Raw genomic sequence first — 18,367 nt, 5'->3', positions numbered from 1 at the left:
ATATAAAGAATGACCTAATAGATTATAACCGTTGATGGACGGAAATCAACAGTTAAGATTTAAAAGGATAAAAATCTTTTAAAAAGATAGATATTTTTCCCTTAATTGATTTAGAGAATTAATAAAGGGAGAGTTATATTTCTCTCAACCGAAGTCAAATTTCTACACACAAAAAATAAACGGTGAATCCCATTTTTATTTTTATTTTCTCTCTTTTTTGTTTGTGAATTCTGCTTGTGATATTGTTTTGTTTTTTGTAATACATTGCTTGTGATATTGTCTTTGAGATAAAGAAAATGATAGGTTACCAAAAAAAAAAAAAATGATTTATCTTGAATTGGGTCCGTAAAAATAAAATAATATAAAAGCAAAGATAGACCAATTCGGATAAGGGGCTTTCGGCTGGCAGCGTCTACAAGAAAGATAGGAGCATCGTTGAAAAAGCTTGGGAGCAAGGTAGTAAGTATCCTCAACTGAACCCCATATTCCTCTCCTTTGCTTCTTGAACATCACTATTGCAGTGTTCTACCATATTGACATTGTTGCACTATTGCAGGAACCAGAGCTCAAAAATGGTGGTCAGGATTCGGTTATCAAGGTTGGGGTGCAGGAACAATCCATTCTACAGGGTCATTGTTACTGATAGTAAAACAACAAGAGATGGCAAGAACCTTGAAGTTTTAGGTTTCTATAATCCTCGATCAGGTTATCGCCATATCCCTTAACTCTTTAGACTGGCCTGTGCTGTGAGGTTGAAAATATTTTCATTCAAAAAAAAAAATATTGGTAATAGCGGTGGTAAAAAATACATTATTAGTTTTTCATACAGTATTGCATATAGAATTTTTCAGGTTAGTGGTATTGTTTGATAATAATATTTTAATACACTCCTGTAATTAAAAAAACATGATGCCTGTTTGTTTATAGATATTATTTATATCTGTTAGGAATGAGAAAGAGAGGATGGGGGATGGTTCAAGTTGATGCTAATTAATTTCTTTTGTTTTTTTAACTTGTATTTCTTTTGTACAGGCAAAGATTCTGATAAAAGAATGGGTCTCAAACTTGAAAGAGTGAAGTAAGTAACTTCGTATAATTTCAAGTTATCTAGTTACTAGTATACCAGTTAGGGGAAATCAGTGATAATTGTTGGAGACCATGTATGCCTCATTATTTGCTTTACAAAACCTTGCATGTTATTGTTAACATATTTTAATTCTTGTAAGTTTGTACGCTCCATGAAACATATGTGAAATACTAAAATACTCTTCGAATTGTTCTTTTCAACCTGTCCAAAATAATCGTAGCTCCAAATGTTCATTTTTGTTTTCTACTTTCCCTGACATTTTCTTAATATGCTAAAATTGTTGCTACAATGAGTGGCTCTTTTTATTTTTACTAAATTACTAGGAAGAAGTTTACACGTTGGCAGTGGGCTTATACAACTGTGCAGAAGGCCTTTGGTCGGTATAATGAGATATAATGTTGTTGCATTTCATATTGATAGATCCGAGAGGGTCAGGGATGTCCAAATGAAGGTTGATAATTGTGTCTCTGGTCGGTACGCCTGCGGGAGTCTATGGAAGAGATGTCGTAAGGGGTAATAGATCACTTTGCACAATAATACTGGCATATAGCCTTAGGCGTGGGGTGCATGCACAGTGAAAACTAAGAGAGTGTGGAGTGGCCAGAGTGTGTACCTGAGAGGTTTAACTCTTTATTTATAGAAGGTGTTACCTGTAGGTGAAGAGTCCTAATAGGAGTCAAGTTGTTGAGGGGATAGGATGGAGAGTCTTATCGCTTATCCCTTGGGCATAGGATCCTATCTCTTATCTCTTTAACTTGTCATTTATCCTTAGTTGTTGCTTCTAGAAGCTATGGGCCCATAGGATGGGTCCAAAACACATGTTTGTAGTTGTCTCTAAGAATGAAAAGCAAATTTTTTGGTTGCACGGCTGTCAACCCCTATCCATCTATCTATCTTTATGAATTTAACTGGACAGACATCTCCACCATATTTCTTCTAGCATTGATCTTTAGTGCTCTTGTAGTACATACGCCTTAACTAAAAGTAGAAATGAATGAAACTCGTGATATTAACCATGAAGAAATTTTCCTTCTTTAGGTATTGGCTTTCTGTTGGAGCCCAACCTTCAGATACTGTAGAGAGTCTTTTATTTCAAGCTGGTTTACTGCCTCCACCACCAATCGTGACAATGGAACATCAAGGTGGACCATGGGATAAATTCCCTGTTGATGCTTTAAATGGACATACCCTGAACCAAGAGCAGCCAGCCAATTCTGATCACAAAGAAGATGATGGTGAACTGGACACTACTTCTTGAAACTCTTTTAGTGCTGTTTTCAGATGTCTTGTTTTTCTCATTTCATTTACCATTTATTCTAGGTATATCTCCTGAAGCTATATTTGCTATTGGCTTACAAGTTAAATGAAGATAGTAACTTCCATATGTCTGGAGAAGGTAAGTGGTGTTGTGAGCTGTCATCCAAAGCAAGGGCAAGACTTTGATCAAATTTTGCACCCTGTTAAATGCTACATATAAATAGACTGATAGGTTATCTTTCTTTTGAAGCACCCGTTAATTTGTTTTCTAGAACTTTTTACGTGAGGAAGATGCTAGTACAATAATGAAAGTAGCTAATTTTATTTTGGAGTTATTCCTCTACCCTATCATGGATGTATGCTCGGCATTGTTGTCTATTATCTAGTTGACTTTTATGTTTCTGCAATTCTTCTTGATTCTGAGGATTCTTTTGAAATATAATCCTGTTTTCTTTTTTATATGTCATGAAAGAAATGAAGTTATTTGCCTCACAAAATGTTAAAAGAAAATCACAAACACTTTTGTAATTATAAATGAAAAGAGTGCGCAGTTTGAAGTTCTGGCGAGGAGTGAGCCTTGAGGTTCAATATCCTGTTTGTTGTAGGAAGCAGATCTCAAATATTGAAGCAGAGTCTCCAATATTCTGGCTAGGTTTCGAGTTTAGTATTTAGAGCCTATTATTACTCAGCAAAACAAAAGATGACAGATACCTCGGAATTTTAGGTTGAAAGTCAAATCCCTAACCAAGTGTAGAATGGCCTGGTGAGGTTGAAAGTCTGCGTATTCAAAGAAATTTTGCAAATTATGTGATTCAAAATTGCATTTTCCCTCATCGGTAAAGGTAAACAATTTTTTTTCCTGTGGGTGTAGTTTCCATGCTCTTGTATAGGGTATGGTGGATTGGTAAGGCACCCAATGGTTCTCTTTGCTTTTCCTTAATTAGTGGGGTTAACAGAAATGACCTGTATAAAAAGTTGTTGGAAAGGATATAAAATCAGTATAATGCATATTAATAGTAGAGACTTCTTAATTTCCATTCAACATATAATTTTCATTCATCAATGGTTGAGATGTACGGTTGAGATGCGATCTAAGACTTCTTAATCTTATACCGGTGTAAAAAAAACTTGCCCATTTTAATATAATGGTAGCATTGAAATTCAAACATATAAACTCATATCCCTCACCACTAAACGGCTTAATAAATCATGCATCTGTTTTGCCCAATACGTATCACAGTCATAAATTCATATTATCATAATTTTTCATAATTTTCCTGAAATTCTCATGTTCTTTAAGCTATGTTTGGGAGTTGGTTTTAGGAGGAGAAGGAAAGGAAAGGTTTTAGAAAGTCCTTCCCTTGTTTGTGAGTTTAAAAAAAGGAGGGGGAGAAATTGAGAATTTTTACTAAACCCTCCTTAAAATTAAAGTTCCCCCAATTTAGGGGGTTTAGGGGGAAAAATATTGAAAATTACTTATCTACCCTTAACATTAAAATGTGAAAACAATATAACTACAAAAAAAAATGTGAAAACAATATAAATGTGAATCATTTTTAAATGTGACATTATTAGAAAAGTCTCTAATACCGATAGAATTTATCGACGAAAAATATTTCGTAAAAAATAATGATAAATTTTTTGATGAAAATCATATACGTAAAAAAATTTCCGTCAAAACCAAAGACGAAATTAGAGACGAAATCATATTTTACCATAATCACTGACATAATTTTTTTACGGAAAAAAATTCAATCAAAATTATTGATAGAATCTAAATTTAGTAAAACAATTACGTCAAATGTTTTTACGAAAAACATTTCCATCAAATTTTTTCTCAAAAATTTTCGACGAAAAATATTTACTTCAAAATTTGTGACTAAAAACAATTCTATAAAAATTTTGAAGAAATTTTTTTTTGTCAAAATTCTTTATGAAATCTAAATTTCGTCAAAATATTTCACAAAAAAACATATACATCAAAAATTTTGACGAAAAATATTTCTATGAGAATTTTTAACGAAACACATTTCCATCGAAAATTTTTGACGAAAAAAATTTCATCAAATTTTTTTACAGAATTTAAATCTTGTCGAAAGTTTTCGACAGAAACATTTTCATTAAACTTTTTGACAAAAAAAATTTCTACCAAAAATTTTCGACGAAAAAATATTTCCGTCAAGTTTTTTGATAAAACACATTTCCATCAAAATTTTCAACAGAACACATTTCTGTCAAAAATTTTTGACAGAAAATATTTTCGTAAAAAATTTGGTTTAAAAATATGTTGATAAAAAATTTTGACGAATAAAATATTTTGTCAAAATTCTTTACAGAATCTAAATTTCATCGAAAGTTTCGAATGAAACATTTATTTTAAAATTTTTGACAAAATAATTTCTGTTGAAATTTTTGTCAGAACACATTTTAATCGAAATTTTGAACGAAAAACATTCCATCAAATTTTTTTATGGAATTCTTTTTTCTTTTAAAACATTTGATGGAGGAAATCATTTTCGTCAAAACTTTTGACGAAAACTAAATTTTGTCAAAAAATTTGATAAAAAATTTATTTTTGTGAAATTTTTTATCGGAGAAAAAAATTCGTCGCTTTTCGACGAAAATTATTCTGACGAAAAAATAAATGTGACAAAATTTTCATCGTTAGCAACGTAAAAATTTTATCAAAAATATGATCTTTTTTAGTATTGTGAAAAGTACATAAATAATTTTACTAGAACATTTTAATTTAATTTAATTTGCAAAATATAATAACTATATTTATTTTAAAATTGAGGTAAAATAGTAAAAAATCTCATTAACCCTTCATTTTTCTCCCTTAACAATTTTTTAACTCCCAAACAACGAAAGATAATACCTTTTAATTTCCTTCCCCTCCCTCTCCCTTGGATCCCCTTCCTTCCCTTCCTCTCCAAACTCCCAAACAAAGCCTTATAAAGTCTTTACGACGTGCTACAAGGGAGAAACACATAATTCTCGTGTAAAACTTGTGGAATCCCAATCTGGCACTATTCGGTATTGCCCATCGCTATAAAAATGACATAATCATAATCCTATGAAAAAAAGTCTAGATCTATAAGCATGAAATATACACAACTATTACTAAAAGATACATCGCATTTTCATCTTAAAGTTTTAAAATATCTACATTCATAAAATTCAATGCAATCAATTAAAACACCAGTTCCACCTATAAAGGATAATTATATTAAAAAGTTAAAACTGTTGAAATATTTTGTTTTCTCACTAAAAGATATATTTTAAAATTTTCATCTTATAGCCCTTCATAGAACCATCTGTTGGCCTTAGTTATTAGAAAGTATCTGTTTGTTGTGGAATCCCAATTTTACCTTGCAAGCTGAACATGCTAAGGGAAAATAACAGTACCCCAAGAAAATCCTCACTATGTTATGTAAATCTGGGATGTGCAAACTGCATAACATATAAGATAACTCCAAGCAAAGCAGGTTGTTTACATATTTCATTTTTGACTTTAATATTTCTACGGTAAATGTAGATAAGCTATCTACATTAACTCCCAAAACGACGTCATTTTGGGTTGAAAAATTAAAAAATTATAATAAAAAAGACTATTATAACCCTGGAATAAATTATAATTACAAAAATACTCTAATTTCTGTCTCAAAACGACGTCGTTTTAAGCTCAATGTAAATAAGTTATTATCTACATTGACGGTAGAAAAAACGAACCCTTCATTTTTTCAGTTCTATAATTAAAAAGATCATCAGAATAGATAAATATGAAGACAAAAATGCAACAGGTGTAATTTTAGAGTCTCTATTATTACTAGATTTTTCAGTTCCATAGATGGTGGTGCATGATTTTTTACATCCTCCATGTGGTTGCCTCAAATTTCCATGCACAACACAATCATTGGTACAAAACAATACATGGTTCACAATATGGCCTCGGTCAAGGAAGTATAGGGCCATTTTCAATTGAATGCAGATTGGTATAGAAATAAATAACATGCACGAATAAAAAGAAAGTCAAATTATTATACATGTAGGTCTCCAATTAAAATCATTATAATTCTATCAGAAAACACTTGACTTTATCTGTAAGGTGGCACCCCAATCATTGGCTCCAAGGGAGCCAATTGGTGTTTAAGAAAATTATAAACTGATTCAGTTGTAACAGCAGCCACTCGAACAAGAAGACCAATTCTCTGCACACAAAATGAAGTTGCAGTAGCAACATTTATAATTAAATCATATTACAGAGTCATGAAGCAGGGCTTCATCACGTAAGTGTTTCAATAAATCGTAGCATCTTATAATTTGTTAATTAGGATAAATAAATGGATACCATCGTGTTTTAGATGAGGGTTTTGGGCCAATCCAAGGCCCTTTCCCTTAATCCCCGCCACAAAGTTGTGGTCTCTGCCACACCATATAGAACACTCCCAGTCATACTCCCACATCATGAGGAATGAGTTGGTCATACTCTAGGAATTCTTTCCATGGCTTCCCAGCATTTCACACACCTCCCCTCTTGCTCGGATTAATGTGGCGCTAGCACCACCCGTCTAAGCTAATCGAGCTCTTGTTCACCATACTTGAGTATCTTTAGCCCACTGAATATTAAGCCCGTCATCCCCATTTTTGGGTTGACATTCCAGCCTCATCCACCCATCACCTCCTATTACTAGACTCTGTGAGGATAAATAAATGGTAAGGCAGTATGATAACAACTCATGTGAGAAAGAGAGATGGGGCAGGTCAGAATATGCAGAGTGTGGCAGTAGGGACAGAGAAGAGAGGAAGGTGTGAATTCTTTTAGATAAAATGTTTTAAAAGCAGAGAGAAAGAGAGGGAAGGAAAGGTGTTAGAGAAGAAATATAATATCATTTGTGTCTTCAAGCTTTTGGGATAGTTCATGATAGGGCATCCATTTGTATGATTAAGTGATCTAGAGTTTGACTCTTGAAATTGAAATTCAACATAAGATAGGTAGGATAGTGCATTGTCTACCCTTCAAATCTAAAAAACTCTTGCATAACAGAATGTGTTAGAAATGTAATATAAAATCATTCATGTGCTATGACCTAAAAACTTAGTTTTGCAATAATTCATTCATGACACCGGAGAAATTGTGCAGAGTGGTTCCAGGTGGGGTTGGCCATTCCTAAGGCTCAGATTCACTTTCTAAGTCTCCTTTGGCTGTGATTCTTCTTGTTCTTTGCTGTTTTTTTGTTAGCAGCCCCCAATTAGGAAAGTATATGTAGAAGAAATACGCAAGGGCCCAAAGAACCAAGTGTGCCAGCCTCTACTAGTTAGGGCTTGTTAGTTAGAATCGCTAGAGAAGTTTTTTGAGTTATTTAATTAGTCCTCTAACTGCAGTGACAGAGGTAGGATATGAATATAGGGAGAGAATATAAGTGAGAGGAGTTAGTTGATGAGTTGTGTAGAGGAGCCAGGGTTCTTCTCTTAATACTGGAGAGAAACCTCCATTGTAATTTTCTACCCATTCTTTACCTTTCAGATCTTGATTTAGATCTTAAGGAAGAGGCTACAACAACAAAATCATAGTTCTTTCTTGATAAATTCTCTATCTTGATTTCCATTTCCTAACACTGGTAGCTCCCAAGATCCTTGGAGTTGTACAAAAGTTTGGTCTAGAAAGGATGGCACGAATGGAGGAGTTGGAGAATACTAAGAAGTAATTTCTGGGCCATGGCAAGAAGCCAGATATTGAGCTGTTCTATGAAAATTATGCTTATAGTTGGGTGATCATACTGGTGCAGCACTTCGATACCAAGGGAAATCCTGACATGGAGGAGCCGAAGGCAATTGTAAAGGCTCTAGGAGGCTGTGCTTTCACTCGGTAAATGATTGGTCGTGGAACCAAAGAGTTGAAGAGATTGATTGTGGTAGAACGACATTTCAAAAATGTGGTTCCTAAATGTTGTATTTACACTGCAACCCCATACTAGCAATCAATAATGAGTTAGTTGAAGAAAGTGAGCATGTTTTGGGATGAAGAGTAGGTCGAGGGAGATGTTTATATTTATCCTTTGAATCACAGTCAGGGGTCAAATATGTAATTATGAGCAATTTCAAATGAGAAAAATTGTGTTTAATAATTTGGAGTGACCTAATTCAAAACCATAGGTTAAGCCAACATGATACGTTGGCATTGAGGAAGTTGTGGTCATTTTTGTGTACACGATGATTGGTCATGGAGCCACTTATAGACGAGTTGAAATGATTGAAATTAGCAATAAGATAATAGGCCTCATATACAAAGTATGTATTTTTTATTGAATACAATACTAGGTGAAGTCTTAAATCTTCATAACTATATGATTTACTCATTGATTCATTATTCACTATTAACTAAGAATCCAAAATATTTTAATTGAAATCATCAAGGAACAAAATTCTTGATTGTAGTCGAACGATATTTCAAAGATAGGGTTCCTACTGATTATGTTGTATTTACACCGCAACTTGTTCCCCGCAGAAGCAATTAATAACGAGTTAGTTGACGAAAGTGAGAATCTTTTGGGGACGAATAGGAGTGTGAAGGGGATACTTAATTAACACCCCCATGCCTTTTGTATTTATGACCAATTTTGAGTTAGCAATTTGAGTGATTGGTCCTAAACTAAATTATTCAGGCTTCCCTTCAACTATTTGGCCCCGCTTTGAGTGATTGATCTGCTCAGAAGTTGCAGCATATCTCTTGGGCCGTCTCCTTTCCAGGGTTAGGGCTGGACGTCCTCCTTAGTTTCGGTTCTTACTTGGCACCCTATATAGTACTACAAGTGCAATCCAAAACCAACTAAGACTAATAACCCTAATATTCTAACTGCAGAAAACACACTGAAAGTTTCCTCTATTTCATTCTATTTTCCAATATTCTTATATCTAGTAAACAATAGCATTGCACTGAAAATGAACTGAATCCAAGAAAAAACTAGGATCATAGAAGAATTCAGATATAAATTCAAGTCAAAGCACTCTTCAAACAATGACATCAAACTAATTAATTGAAATTATACATAATTTACCTTAGGACCAAACACACTGCAAGAAGCCATGAAGCTTGGCTTTGTCATGAAAGGATCAGCTTTGTCTCTTTGGTGGCTCAAGGCAGCAGAAGGATGCTGTAATTGCTCAGACATAATTCTTTTCACGTGATCTTGCACTAGATTTTGGATATATTGCATCTTTGGCCTAAAAAAATAAAGCATATAGTACACAAATTCATAATACAAAAAACATTAATCCAGAAATAAGCAGGACAAAATAAATCACTCACCCTAGGAGTACAATCATTGCAATTACTTGGTAGTCTTGCATGTGTTCCTGTACACAGCCAATTTTTCCTTTCTCTAATAACATCTGCTTGTTACAAGAAGCAATTTAAGTATAATAAGAAGAGAGGAAAGTATATCAATCCTGAAAAAGATTGTCCAAATTGCCTTTCCCAAAATATCTTGGAACTAAATAAATTCCAACTAGCAAAAGAGGCATGCTGTTTTATGTACTGTATCTGACATGAGAGAAAGATGCCAAAGCAACATATGCTACTAGATTTGGATACTCTCATTTTAGCTCTTAACATGATATTGTTATCACAGAAATAGATAGGTACAACACCCTGTATAGGGGATCGACATTTCCTTCACGAGATCCTACAATCCTGCATATGGTCCGAATGTTGTGTCTGTGACTGTCATGAAATGATAAGGTTATGTTAGGAGCTAAAATGAGAGGATCCAAATCCAATGCTGCCAGATTGAAAGGGGTGCGAAAGCAACTAGTCTTCTAAGAGTGGCATCTCCTCCATGTCTGCAACTGCAATCCCCTCCCCCCCTTTTTTGTTCACTACTTCAGTAGTTCTCATAAGACAGCAGTTTTCTCCTTTGCCAATAACTTTTGGTTGTAAAAAAGGAGTAGGACATTGATAGGAATCAAACAGTAGACAAACACGTTCTCTGAATAATGCTTGTATTAAAGTTTAATTCCAGTAAAATCAACAAAGTTCAACAAGAACCCAATTCTAATTACACACTATAGTGCTGCTATAGCTCAGAACTTGCAAAATCAAATAAAGGAAAAATTGTCAGAATGTAAATGGTTTTCAGGAAACTTTCGAGACGTCCTGATATCTCCCTTTTGCATGCGCAAACCAGAATGACCTCCACGGTGCCTTCTCTCACGCACCCACATGCTTATGTAACAAACTTCTCCAATGCACTAGCAAACTTGTTGAGTCACAAACGTTGCTGAGTCACAAACGTTCAGGGTCTTTGGGCTTCTTGCTCCTATCGTGGTTTCTGACATAGACTTTACCAAATTGGGCCTTGTGGAGTTGGGCCCTATCAATACTCCCCCTTAAAGAAAGCACCTTGTCCTCAAGGTGGAAATCAGGAAATTGTGCTTGCATAGCAGTAAAATTTACCCAAGAATTTTCTAAAGATGGAAGGTCATGCCACTGAATGAGGACCTGCAGTATGCTTTTGTGGTCCCTGCGCCATTGTAGCACCTGTTCTGGCTCAACCACGAGTTCCCACCCTTCAGACAATGCAGGAGGAAGAGGCTGGACATTAATAACAGGACTCACGGCCTTCTTGAGCAGGGACAAGTGAAAAACTGGGTGGATTTTGCTAGAAGATGGGAGAGCCAACTTATAAGCAGTGTCACCAATCCTTGCCAGCACTTCAAACGGACCATAATAACGGGGACTTAATTTCTCATTGATTTTAGATGCCAAAGATTTCAACCTATACGGCTGTAGACGCAAATAAACAGAATTGCCTACCTCAAATTGCACGTCTCTCCTCTTTTTATCAGCCTGAGTCTTCATACGTTCTTGAGCCTTGTGTAAATTCTCTTTTAATTCAGCTAAGATAAGTTCCCTTTCTACCAACAAATGAGATACAACATCCACAGTAAGGAAACTGTTTCCAACCTGAAACAGACTAGGAGGATCCACTCCATAAAGTGCTTTAAACGGGGTCATTCCCGTGGAACTCTTATAGGCGGTGTTGTACCAATACTTGGCCCAATGCAACCACTTAGGCCAGATACGAGGCTTGGGACTACAAAAACATCGCAAATATGTTTCTAGACTCCTATTCACTACCTCCGATTGGCCATTGGACTGAGGGTGGTAAGCAGTAGTGAACTAAAGTTTTGTTCCAGCACTTTTAAATAACTCTGACCAGAAATGGCTTTGAAATACCCGGTCCCTATCAGAAACGATGGTAGAGGGGAACCCATGTAGTCGGACTACCTCCCTCACAAACAATTCAGCCACTTCCTTGGCAGAATATGGATGAGCCAAAGGAATGAAGTGTGCATACTTAGTGAGCCGGTCCACCACAACAAAAATAGTATCAACACCATGAGCCTTGGGCAACCCACCAATGAAGTCCATGGACACATCTGTCCAAATCTGGGACGGTATTGGTAAAGGTTGAAGCAACCCAGCAGGGGACAAATTTTGAATCTTATTTTTTTGACAAATGGCACAATCCAAGACATACTGTTGCACGGTCTTACGCATACCCTCCCAAAAAACCACTCCAACCATTCGCTTAAAGGTTCTGGAAAAACCAGAATGGACACCAATACAAGAATCATGGAACTCAGACAGAATAGAGGAGATGAAGCGAGAAGATTTGGATAATACTAACCGATCCTTGAAGAAAAGGCGTCCCCCGTGTAGCTGAAAACCCGGATGAGAGGCTGGATCCTCCAATAAATTCTGAATTATTCCCCGAAGCCGATTGTCAGCCTGCACTTCCGTATCAATCTCTTCCAACTGAGGAAGTTGCACCTTGGAGAGAAGAAGAAACTCTTCATTTCTAGACAAAGCATCTACAACAACATTTCCCTTACCCGGCTGATAAAGGATCTCAAAGTCATACCCCAACAATTTGGAAACCCATTTTTGTTGGTCCTCACCAAGAACCCGTTGCTCCAACAAAAACTTGAGGCTCTTTTGATCGGTTTTAACTATAAAATGTCGTCCCAACAAGTAGGGCCTCCATTTCTGGACTGCAAACACCACGGCCATTAATTCCTTTTCATAGACTGATTTCCCCATGGCCCGCTGTGAGAATCCTCTACTAATATAAGCTAAAGGCCTGCCCTCCTGCATTAACACAACACCTATGCCTTTGCCAGAAGCATCAGTAACCACCACGAAAGTCTTGGAGAAATCCGGTAAGGCCAAAACAGGAACAGAACTCATTAATTTTTTTAACTCAGCAAACGCAACCTGTGCCTCCTCTCCCCATTTGAAGGCATCCTTCTTTAACAAGTCAGTTAATGGTCGGGCTATCTTCCCATAATCCTTGACAAACTTCCGATAATAACCCGTTAACCCCAAAAAACCTCTCAGCCCTTTAACATTCCTTGGAACTGGCCAATCTTCCATGGCCTTGATCTTAACTGGATCAGCCTTGACTCCTTCTTCAGTAACAATGTGCCCCAAATACTCCACCTGCATCTGTCCAAAACGCATTTCTTCCTATTTGCAAACAGTTTATGGGTACGCAGAATTTCAAAAATAGTCCTCAAGTGACCCACATGCTCAGCGGCCCCCTTGCTATAGACCAATATATCGTCAAAAAAAACCAGGGCAAATTTTCTCAGATGAGGTTTCAGCTCATCATTCATAAGGGCTTGGAATGTAGAAGGGGCGTTAGTAAGGCCAAATGGCATTACTAAATATTCGTAATGCCCCTCATGAGTCCGGAATGCTGTTTTAGGGATATCCCCCTCATTCATTCGAATCTGATTAAATCCGGACTTGAGGTCCAGCTTGCTAAACACCTTTGACCCTCCTACTTCATCCAATAATTCATCTACCACTGGTAGGGGGAACTTATCAGGGACAGTGATCTTGTTCAAAGCCCTATAATCAACACATGTCCTCCAACTCCCATCTTTTGTTTTCACCAATATAACAGGGCTTGAATAGGGACTCACACTAGGCCTAATCATACCATCACTTAATAATTCTACCACTAACTTCTCAATCTCAGATTATTGAGAAAAAGGATATCGGTAAGGCCTACTGTTAGGTACCCGTGCGCCTGGCTTCAAAACAATAGCATGATCCTGACTTCTCTTTGGAGGAAACCCTTTGGCTTCAGCGAAAGTGTCACCAAATTCAACTAGCAAATCATCCAGCTCTTTCCACTCTTCCTGAAAGTTCTGAGAAGCTGCTGAACCTTCCCACTGCACAAAATAACCTTGACCCTCCTGCTCCAAAGCCTTGGCCATCGATTTAAGAGAATAAATGGTTTTAGAGAGTGTAGGGTCTCCTTTAATAACAGCTTCGTGACCCTTGGAGACATACTTGATAGCCAACTCTCTAAAATTCGCCTTTATTTCCCCCAATTCCTTGAGCCAATCCAGCCCCAACACCACATCTGCCCCTCCCAAGTCAAATAGGAACAAGTCTTGGACGATAGTGCTTCCCTGGATGGCAATTGCAACCCCTCGACAAACCCCTTGACAGGATACCTTGTGCCCGTTCCCAATTTCAACCGAGTATGTGGGGGTCGATTCCACCGTAAAACCTAAATGATCAACCAACCCTTGCTTAACAAAATTGCTCGAGGCCCCACAATCTATGAGCACCTCAACACTCTGGCCATCGATCACCCCCCAAACCTTCATGGATTGATTAGACGAAATTCCCATCAGGCTCTGCAACGTTAGCTGGAGAGCTACGTCTTCTTCGTTCTTCAGCTGCTCAGCAGTAACCAACAGGTTCTCGTCCTCTGCTGCTGACGGATCTCCCAAATCTTTGTCATCAACGATGAGGAGATGTAGTTGTCGCGCTGTGCATTTGTGCTCGGGCCCCCACTTCTCATTACACTTGAAACACAAACCCAGCCATCTCCGCTCCTGTGACTCCGCGTCGGAGAGTCGCCGGAATTTGCTCTTGGGAGCCTCCGTCACGCGACTTTTGGCAACGCTGCCTTGGGAAGATTCGGGTTGCATAGTTCGCCCTAAATTAGATTTAGGGATTTCAGAATTTCCCTTCTGATAGTTACTAGAAGCGGACACATTAAGTTGTGTGGACTTTGGGCCGAAATTCGTTTTAGTAGGCCCATTATAATTTTTTGGTCCAAAAAATCCAACTCCCTCCTCAGTCCATGCTGCATTTCTGATGTCGATTTTATGAGCCAATTTCATCATGGATGATAACCCAAGCCCAGGGTTCATGAGGACTTCTTCTCTGATGCTACCCCTCAGCCCACTCAGCCAAGCTCCTTTCAATACCTCTTCGTCAGCGTATCTCATCGTCCCAACTATGGCTTCGAACTCAGCGCGAAATTCAGCCACCGTGCCATTTTGTTTCAACGCGTATAAAGGTCCATAAGGATTGTCAAGCATCGATGGTTGGAACCTGCCTAAGATTTCACGCCTAAACCCATTCCAGGTGACGATGGGATTACTGAGCTCCCACCATTGATACCAGGAAAGAGCCTCTCCCTCCAAAACTAACATGACAGCACCAACCTTCTCATCATCCCCTACCTCATTCACTTGAAAATACCTTTCTACCTTGCTCAACCAGGCATAAGCGTTAAGCTCAGAGAAAGTAGGGATTTCCAGTCGTCTGCCCCTTACATCACCGAGACCTGCCCCTCCCTGGTTACCATTCGAACCAGAAGCCTCGTTCCTCCTTCGTCCTCCGTAATTGAGTTCATCGCCAAAATCTTCAGATCTGAGCTATTGAATTCCAGCTCCAAGCTCTCTCAGTTGTCTTATGATCTCTGCCTGGTTAGCATCGCTCGCGTCCATCCTCTTAATCAATTCATCTTGTCCCAATTCTGTTCTTCGTAACCTTTCTTCCATTCCCTCCATGTTTCGAGTTCGTACCATAACCCTGCTCCCAATCGGAGCTTTGAATACCACTTTGATAGGAATTAAACAGTAGACAAACACGTTCTCTGAATAATGCTTGTATTAAAGTTTAATTCCAGTAAAATCAACAAAGTTCAACAAGAACCCAATTCTAATTACACACTATAGTGCTGCTATAGCTCAGAACTTGCAAAATCAAATAAAGGAAAAATTGACAGAATGTAAATGGTTTCAGGAAACTTTCGAGACGTCCTGATATCTCCCTTTTGCATGCGCAAACCAGAATGACCTCCACGGTGCCTTCTCTCACGCACCCACATGCTTATGTAACAAACTTCTCCAATGCACTAACAAACTTGCTAAGTCACAAACGTTGCTGAGTCACAAACGTTCAGGGTCTTTGGGCTTCTTGCTCCTATCGTGGTTTCTGACATAGACTTTACCAAATTGGGCCTTGTGGAGTTGGGCCCTATCAGACATCAAATAATGAAATAATTTGCATAAAATGGAAATATAAAATCCCAAAATTTTGGCCAATAAAGTGTTTTAAAACTGTTAGGTACACTCATATCTACATATTTGTTAGATAACCATGGTCGATCGCTATCCAGCAAACATATTTCAAAGGTGACCATTTTTCGTATAATGGAGGGAAGTGTCAAGATGGTGAAAATATGTACCAAACATGTTTCTGATGGTAAGGGTACATGAATTTGAACCCAGAAGCATTAATCATCTCCCTGTATTTATGAATATGCACCACCAGATAATATTCATATATGATACTAGTTAATAAACCCATAAAAAGATGACATAACAGCTACCTTTCAGCAAAACAGCGTCAAAGAAAGGAAAATGTGGTAGGAAGCAGATTGGAGCATGCAATACAACTAGCCAAATTTATTAAGATTAGGCTAGCCATTTAACTGGCAACACTCTTTGGAATTGAAATCTATTAACAAATTTTCCACAAAATTCCAAAAATTACTTTTTCATATGACAGAATAAGAAGAAACTAAAAAAGAGAGGTTTAATCATTTATGATGATCTCTCCAAACAAGCACAGGCTTATCGCCAAATGTCTCTTCTATTACGAAGACCGCCGGGTCACGAAGCTTATCCGGGAATGTTTTTTATTTGCATTCGCCCCTTCAACCCTTTGAGCGAAATGCGGCAAAAGGAAAAAAATCCATGGACCGACCCCATCGTCTCCACCCCGTAGGAAAAGTTAAGATTTCAAGACAATTTTGAAGTACAATTGATAACAAGTACAACAAGGACAGCAGTAAAACAATTACCGAATCCAGAAATAAAGGTTGACCATCTTCTAAGAATATATTATTGGTGCTTCTATATAGATCAAAATCCCATTTTTCTCCACTTTCATGGCGCCCACTCGTAATCCAATCAACAATGACCAAATTTGAGTCTGAAAACACACTGAAGACTTGTTTCTGATAGTATCTTGCAGTGGAAAAACATGTTACTGGATCTGGAATGATGGCTAAAAGCGCATTGCTTCCAACTCGTGCCTACTACACAGGATGATTTAGCTGTTGTCAAAACTTCAATTCATTGGACTCATAACAATTTTATAATACTCATGCCATGGCCATAAATCTTGATCACCATCAGTTATTGAAAAGCGAAAAACAATCAATGCCAATCCTTTTTCTATCATGTAAAATGACAACTCCTTAAGTTAATAATGACAAGCATAAATTCAAGAACCTCAAAAGAAATATACAGTCTTGTTACCTCTAATGTTTGTTCAGAACACTTAGATCCCACAGATTTGAAGACCTAAACAAAAAAAAAAAACAAATTTATCAATAATATAAACATAAGCCTAGTTGAAGACCAGAATTCACTCTGACCAAAAGCAACTAATCAAAGAGATAAAGCATCATATTCATAAGCACCTGACCCAGAAGTCATCACAGTCCAAAATAAATCACTTGAAGGAGGGAAAAAAAAAAAACTAATCAATAAGAAAAAAAGTAGTCAACCTTAGTAGAACCTTGGGTGGTTAACACCATGGTACAAGTATCTCCCACAGAAAACTTGCAAGAAATGTGATCACCCTACATCTCATAATGCAAGAACAAATCCAAAGTCAAATGCAAATAGAAACATAAAACCAAGGCAGTGGAAAAAAACCAAAAAAGAAAAAGAACTTACAGATAAAATTCCACCTCCATAAGTGAGGGCATAAACCCAGACAACATCAGTTTTGGAAGAACCCACCTAAGCAATCAGTGAAAGAAACATTCTTGCCATGTCAAGCTAAGATTTTTGTGAGACAAGCACACGAGCCTACGCTCTTTAAGTAAAAACATGACTGAGAAAAAAAAAGAAAAGTTAAAGATTGTTCAAAACCTTTTTGGGTATGATGAACTTTAGGGGATATCTTGCTAAGCAGTTTGTCACTGATGATTTGCCTCCGACTTTGTTGGAATAGAAGATTCTATATGTTGTTATGATTTGCTGTGATATGTTGTAACCTGTAGTTTGTTAGGATATGTATAACTGAGTCCTATTGTAATTAGGTGTAGTTACTTATCTTTAGGAAGTTGTTTTACTATTTGGTAACAGACTGTTTGGTAACAACCGTAACAGCCTATTCTATTTAAGATACATTGATGTACAGTTTTAAATCAATGGAAATACTATCAATTGATACCATTTATCATGGTATCAGAGTCTCACCGTCCCCCGCTTTAAAAGTGGAATTAAAATAAAAATAAAAAAAAGCACAAAAAAGGTAAACCAAAAATGGGCCTGTGCAATTTCCACGCTTCTAGCCTAAAGGGCTCTTGCGTGAGGGGACGTGTTGAGATATATAGTCCCACATTGATTGGATGGGCAACTAATATGGCCTTTATAAGGCCTTGAACACTCTCACCCTTTGAGCTAGCTTTTGGGGTGGTGTATCCCAAGGTTCTTTACATGGTATCAGAGCGATCCCTTGTTAAAAAAAAAAAAAAAAAAACTTCCGCAACGTGTAGACTCTGAAAACAGTGAGCAAGAGATAGCTTCTGTTGAAGATGGCCAATGAAAACAGCAGCAGGTTGAAGCCATCAGACCCTGGATCACCATTCTATCTAACTGGATCAGATAGCCCAGGGATTCTTTTAA

The 18,367-nt window shown here is 37.2% G+C and overlaps 2 protein-coding genes across 3 annotated transcripts; one reads left to right on the top strand and one right to left on the bottom strand.

The window, feature by feature from the left end:
* Positions 1-370: 370 nt before the first annotated feature.
* Positions 371-2,751, top strand: LOC133308387 (small ribosomal subunit protein bS16cy-like). 2 transcript variants are annotated; one of them, XM_061509006.1, is made up of 5 exons: positions 371-459; positions 557-705; positions 1,033-1,078; positions 2,126-2,322; positions 2,408-2,751. In XM_061509006.1, the coding sequence occupies exons 2-5, from the start codon at positions 573-575 to the stop codon at positions 2,452-2,454; spliced, it is 423 nt and encodes a 140-aa protein (XP_061364990.1). In that variant the 5' UTR covers positions 371-459; positions 557-572; the 3' UTR covers positions 2,455-2,751. The 2 variants fall into 2 exon arrangements, with proteins under 2 accessions (XP_061364990.1, XP_061364991.1); XM_061509007.1 differs by having other exon boundaries at positions 372-456.
* A 3,690-nt stretch (positions 2,752-6,441) lies between these two features.
* On the bottom strand, positions 6,442-17,915 carry LOC133308391 (urease accessory protein D-like). The gene is made up of 9 exons (XM_061509011.1): positions 17,878-17,915; positions 17,609-17,696; positions 17,411-17,476; positions 17,239-17,313; positions 16,988-17,032; positions 16,528-16,761; positions 9,654-9,736; positions 9,403-9,568; positions 6,442-6,555 (listed from the first exon to the last, which is right to left on the bottom strand). The coding sequence occupies exons 1-9, from the start codon at positions 17,913-17,915 to the stop codon at positions 6,442-6,444; spliced, it is 909 nt and encodes a 302-aa protein (XP_061364995.1).
* Positions 17,916-18,367: the final 452 nt, after the last annotated feature.

The sequence above is a fragment of the Gastrolobium bilobum genome, unplaced genomic scaffold (genome assembly GCF_033153095.1).
Source record: "Gastrolobium bilobum isolate Gb01-03AN ecotype WA unplaced genomic scaffold, APGP_CSIRO_Gbil_v1 utg28077, whole genome shotgun sequence".
NCBI lineage: Eukaryota > Viridiplantae > Streptophyta > Magnoliopsida > Fabales > Fabaceae > Gastrolobium > Gastrolobium bilobum.
Note: the sequence above shows the minus strand (reverse complement) of the source record. Positions and strands in the feature narration are given on the sequence as shown.

Bases quoted from the DNA above. Each gene is read 5' to 3' on its own strand.
- LOC133308387 (XM_061509006.1), top strand. From the start codon at position 573: ATGGTGGTCAGGATTCGGTTATCAAGGTTGGGGTGCAGGAACAATCCA. The intron at 706-1,032 runs GTTATCGCCATA...TCTTTTGTACAG, and splicing joins TTTCTATAATCCTCGATCAG to GCAAAGATTCTGATAAAAGA. The intron at 1,079-2,125 runs GTAAGTAACTTC...TTCCTTCTTTAG, and splicing joins CTCAAACTTGAAAGAGTGAA to GTATTGGCTTTCTGTTGGAG.
- LOC133308391 (XM_061509011.1), bottom strand. From the start codon at position 17,915: ATGGTATCAATTGATAGTATTTCCATTGATTTAAAACT. The intron at 9,569-9,653 runs GTGAGTGATTTA...TTATTTTTTTAG, and splicing joins GCAATGATTGTACTCCTAGG to GCCAAAGATGCAATATATCC. The intron at 6,556-9,402 runs GTAAATTATGTA...TTTTGTGTGCAG, and splicing joins GCAGTGTGTTTGGTCCTAAG to AGAATTGGTCTTCTTGTTCG.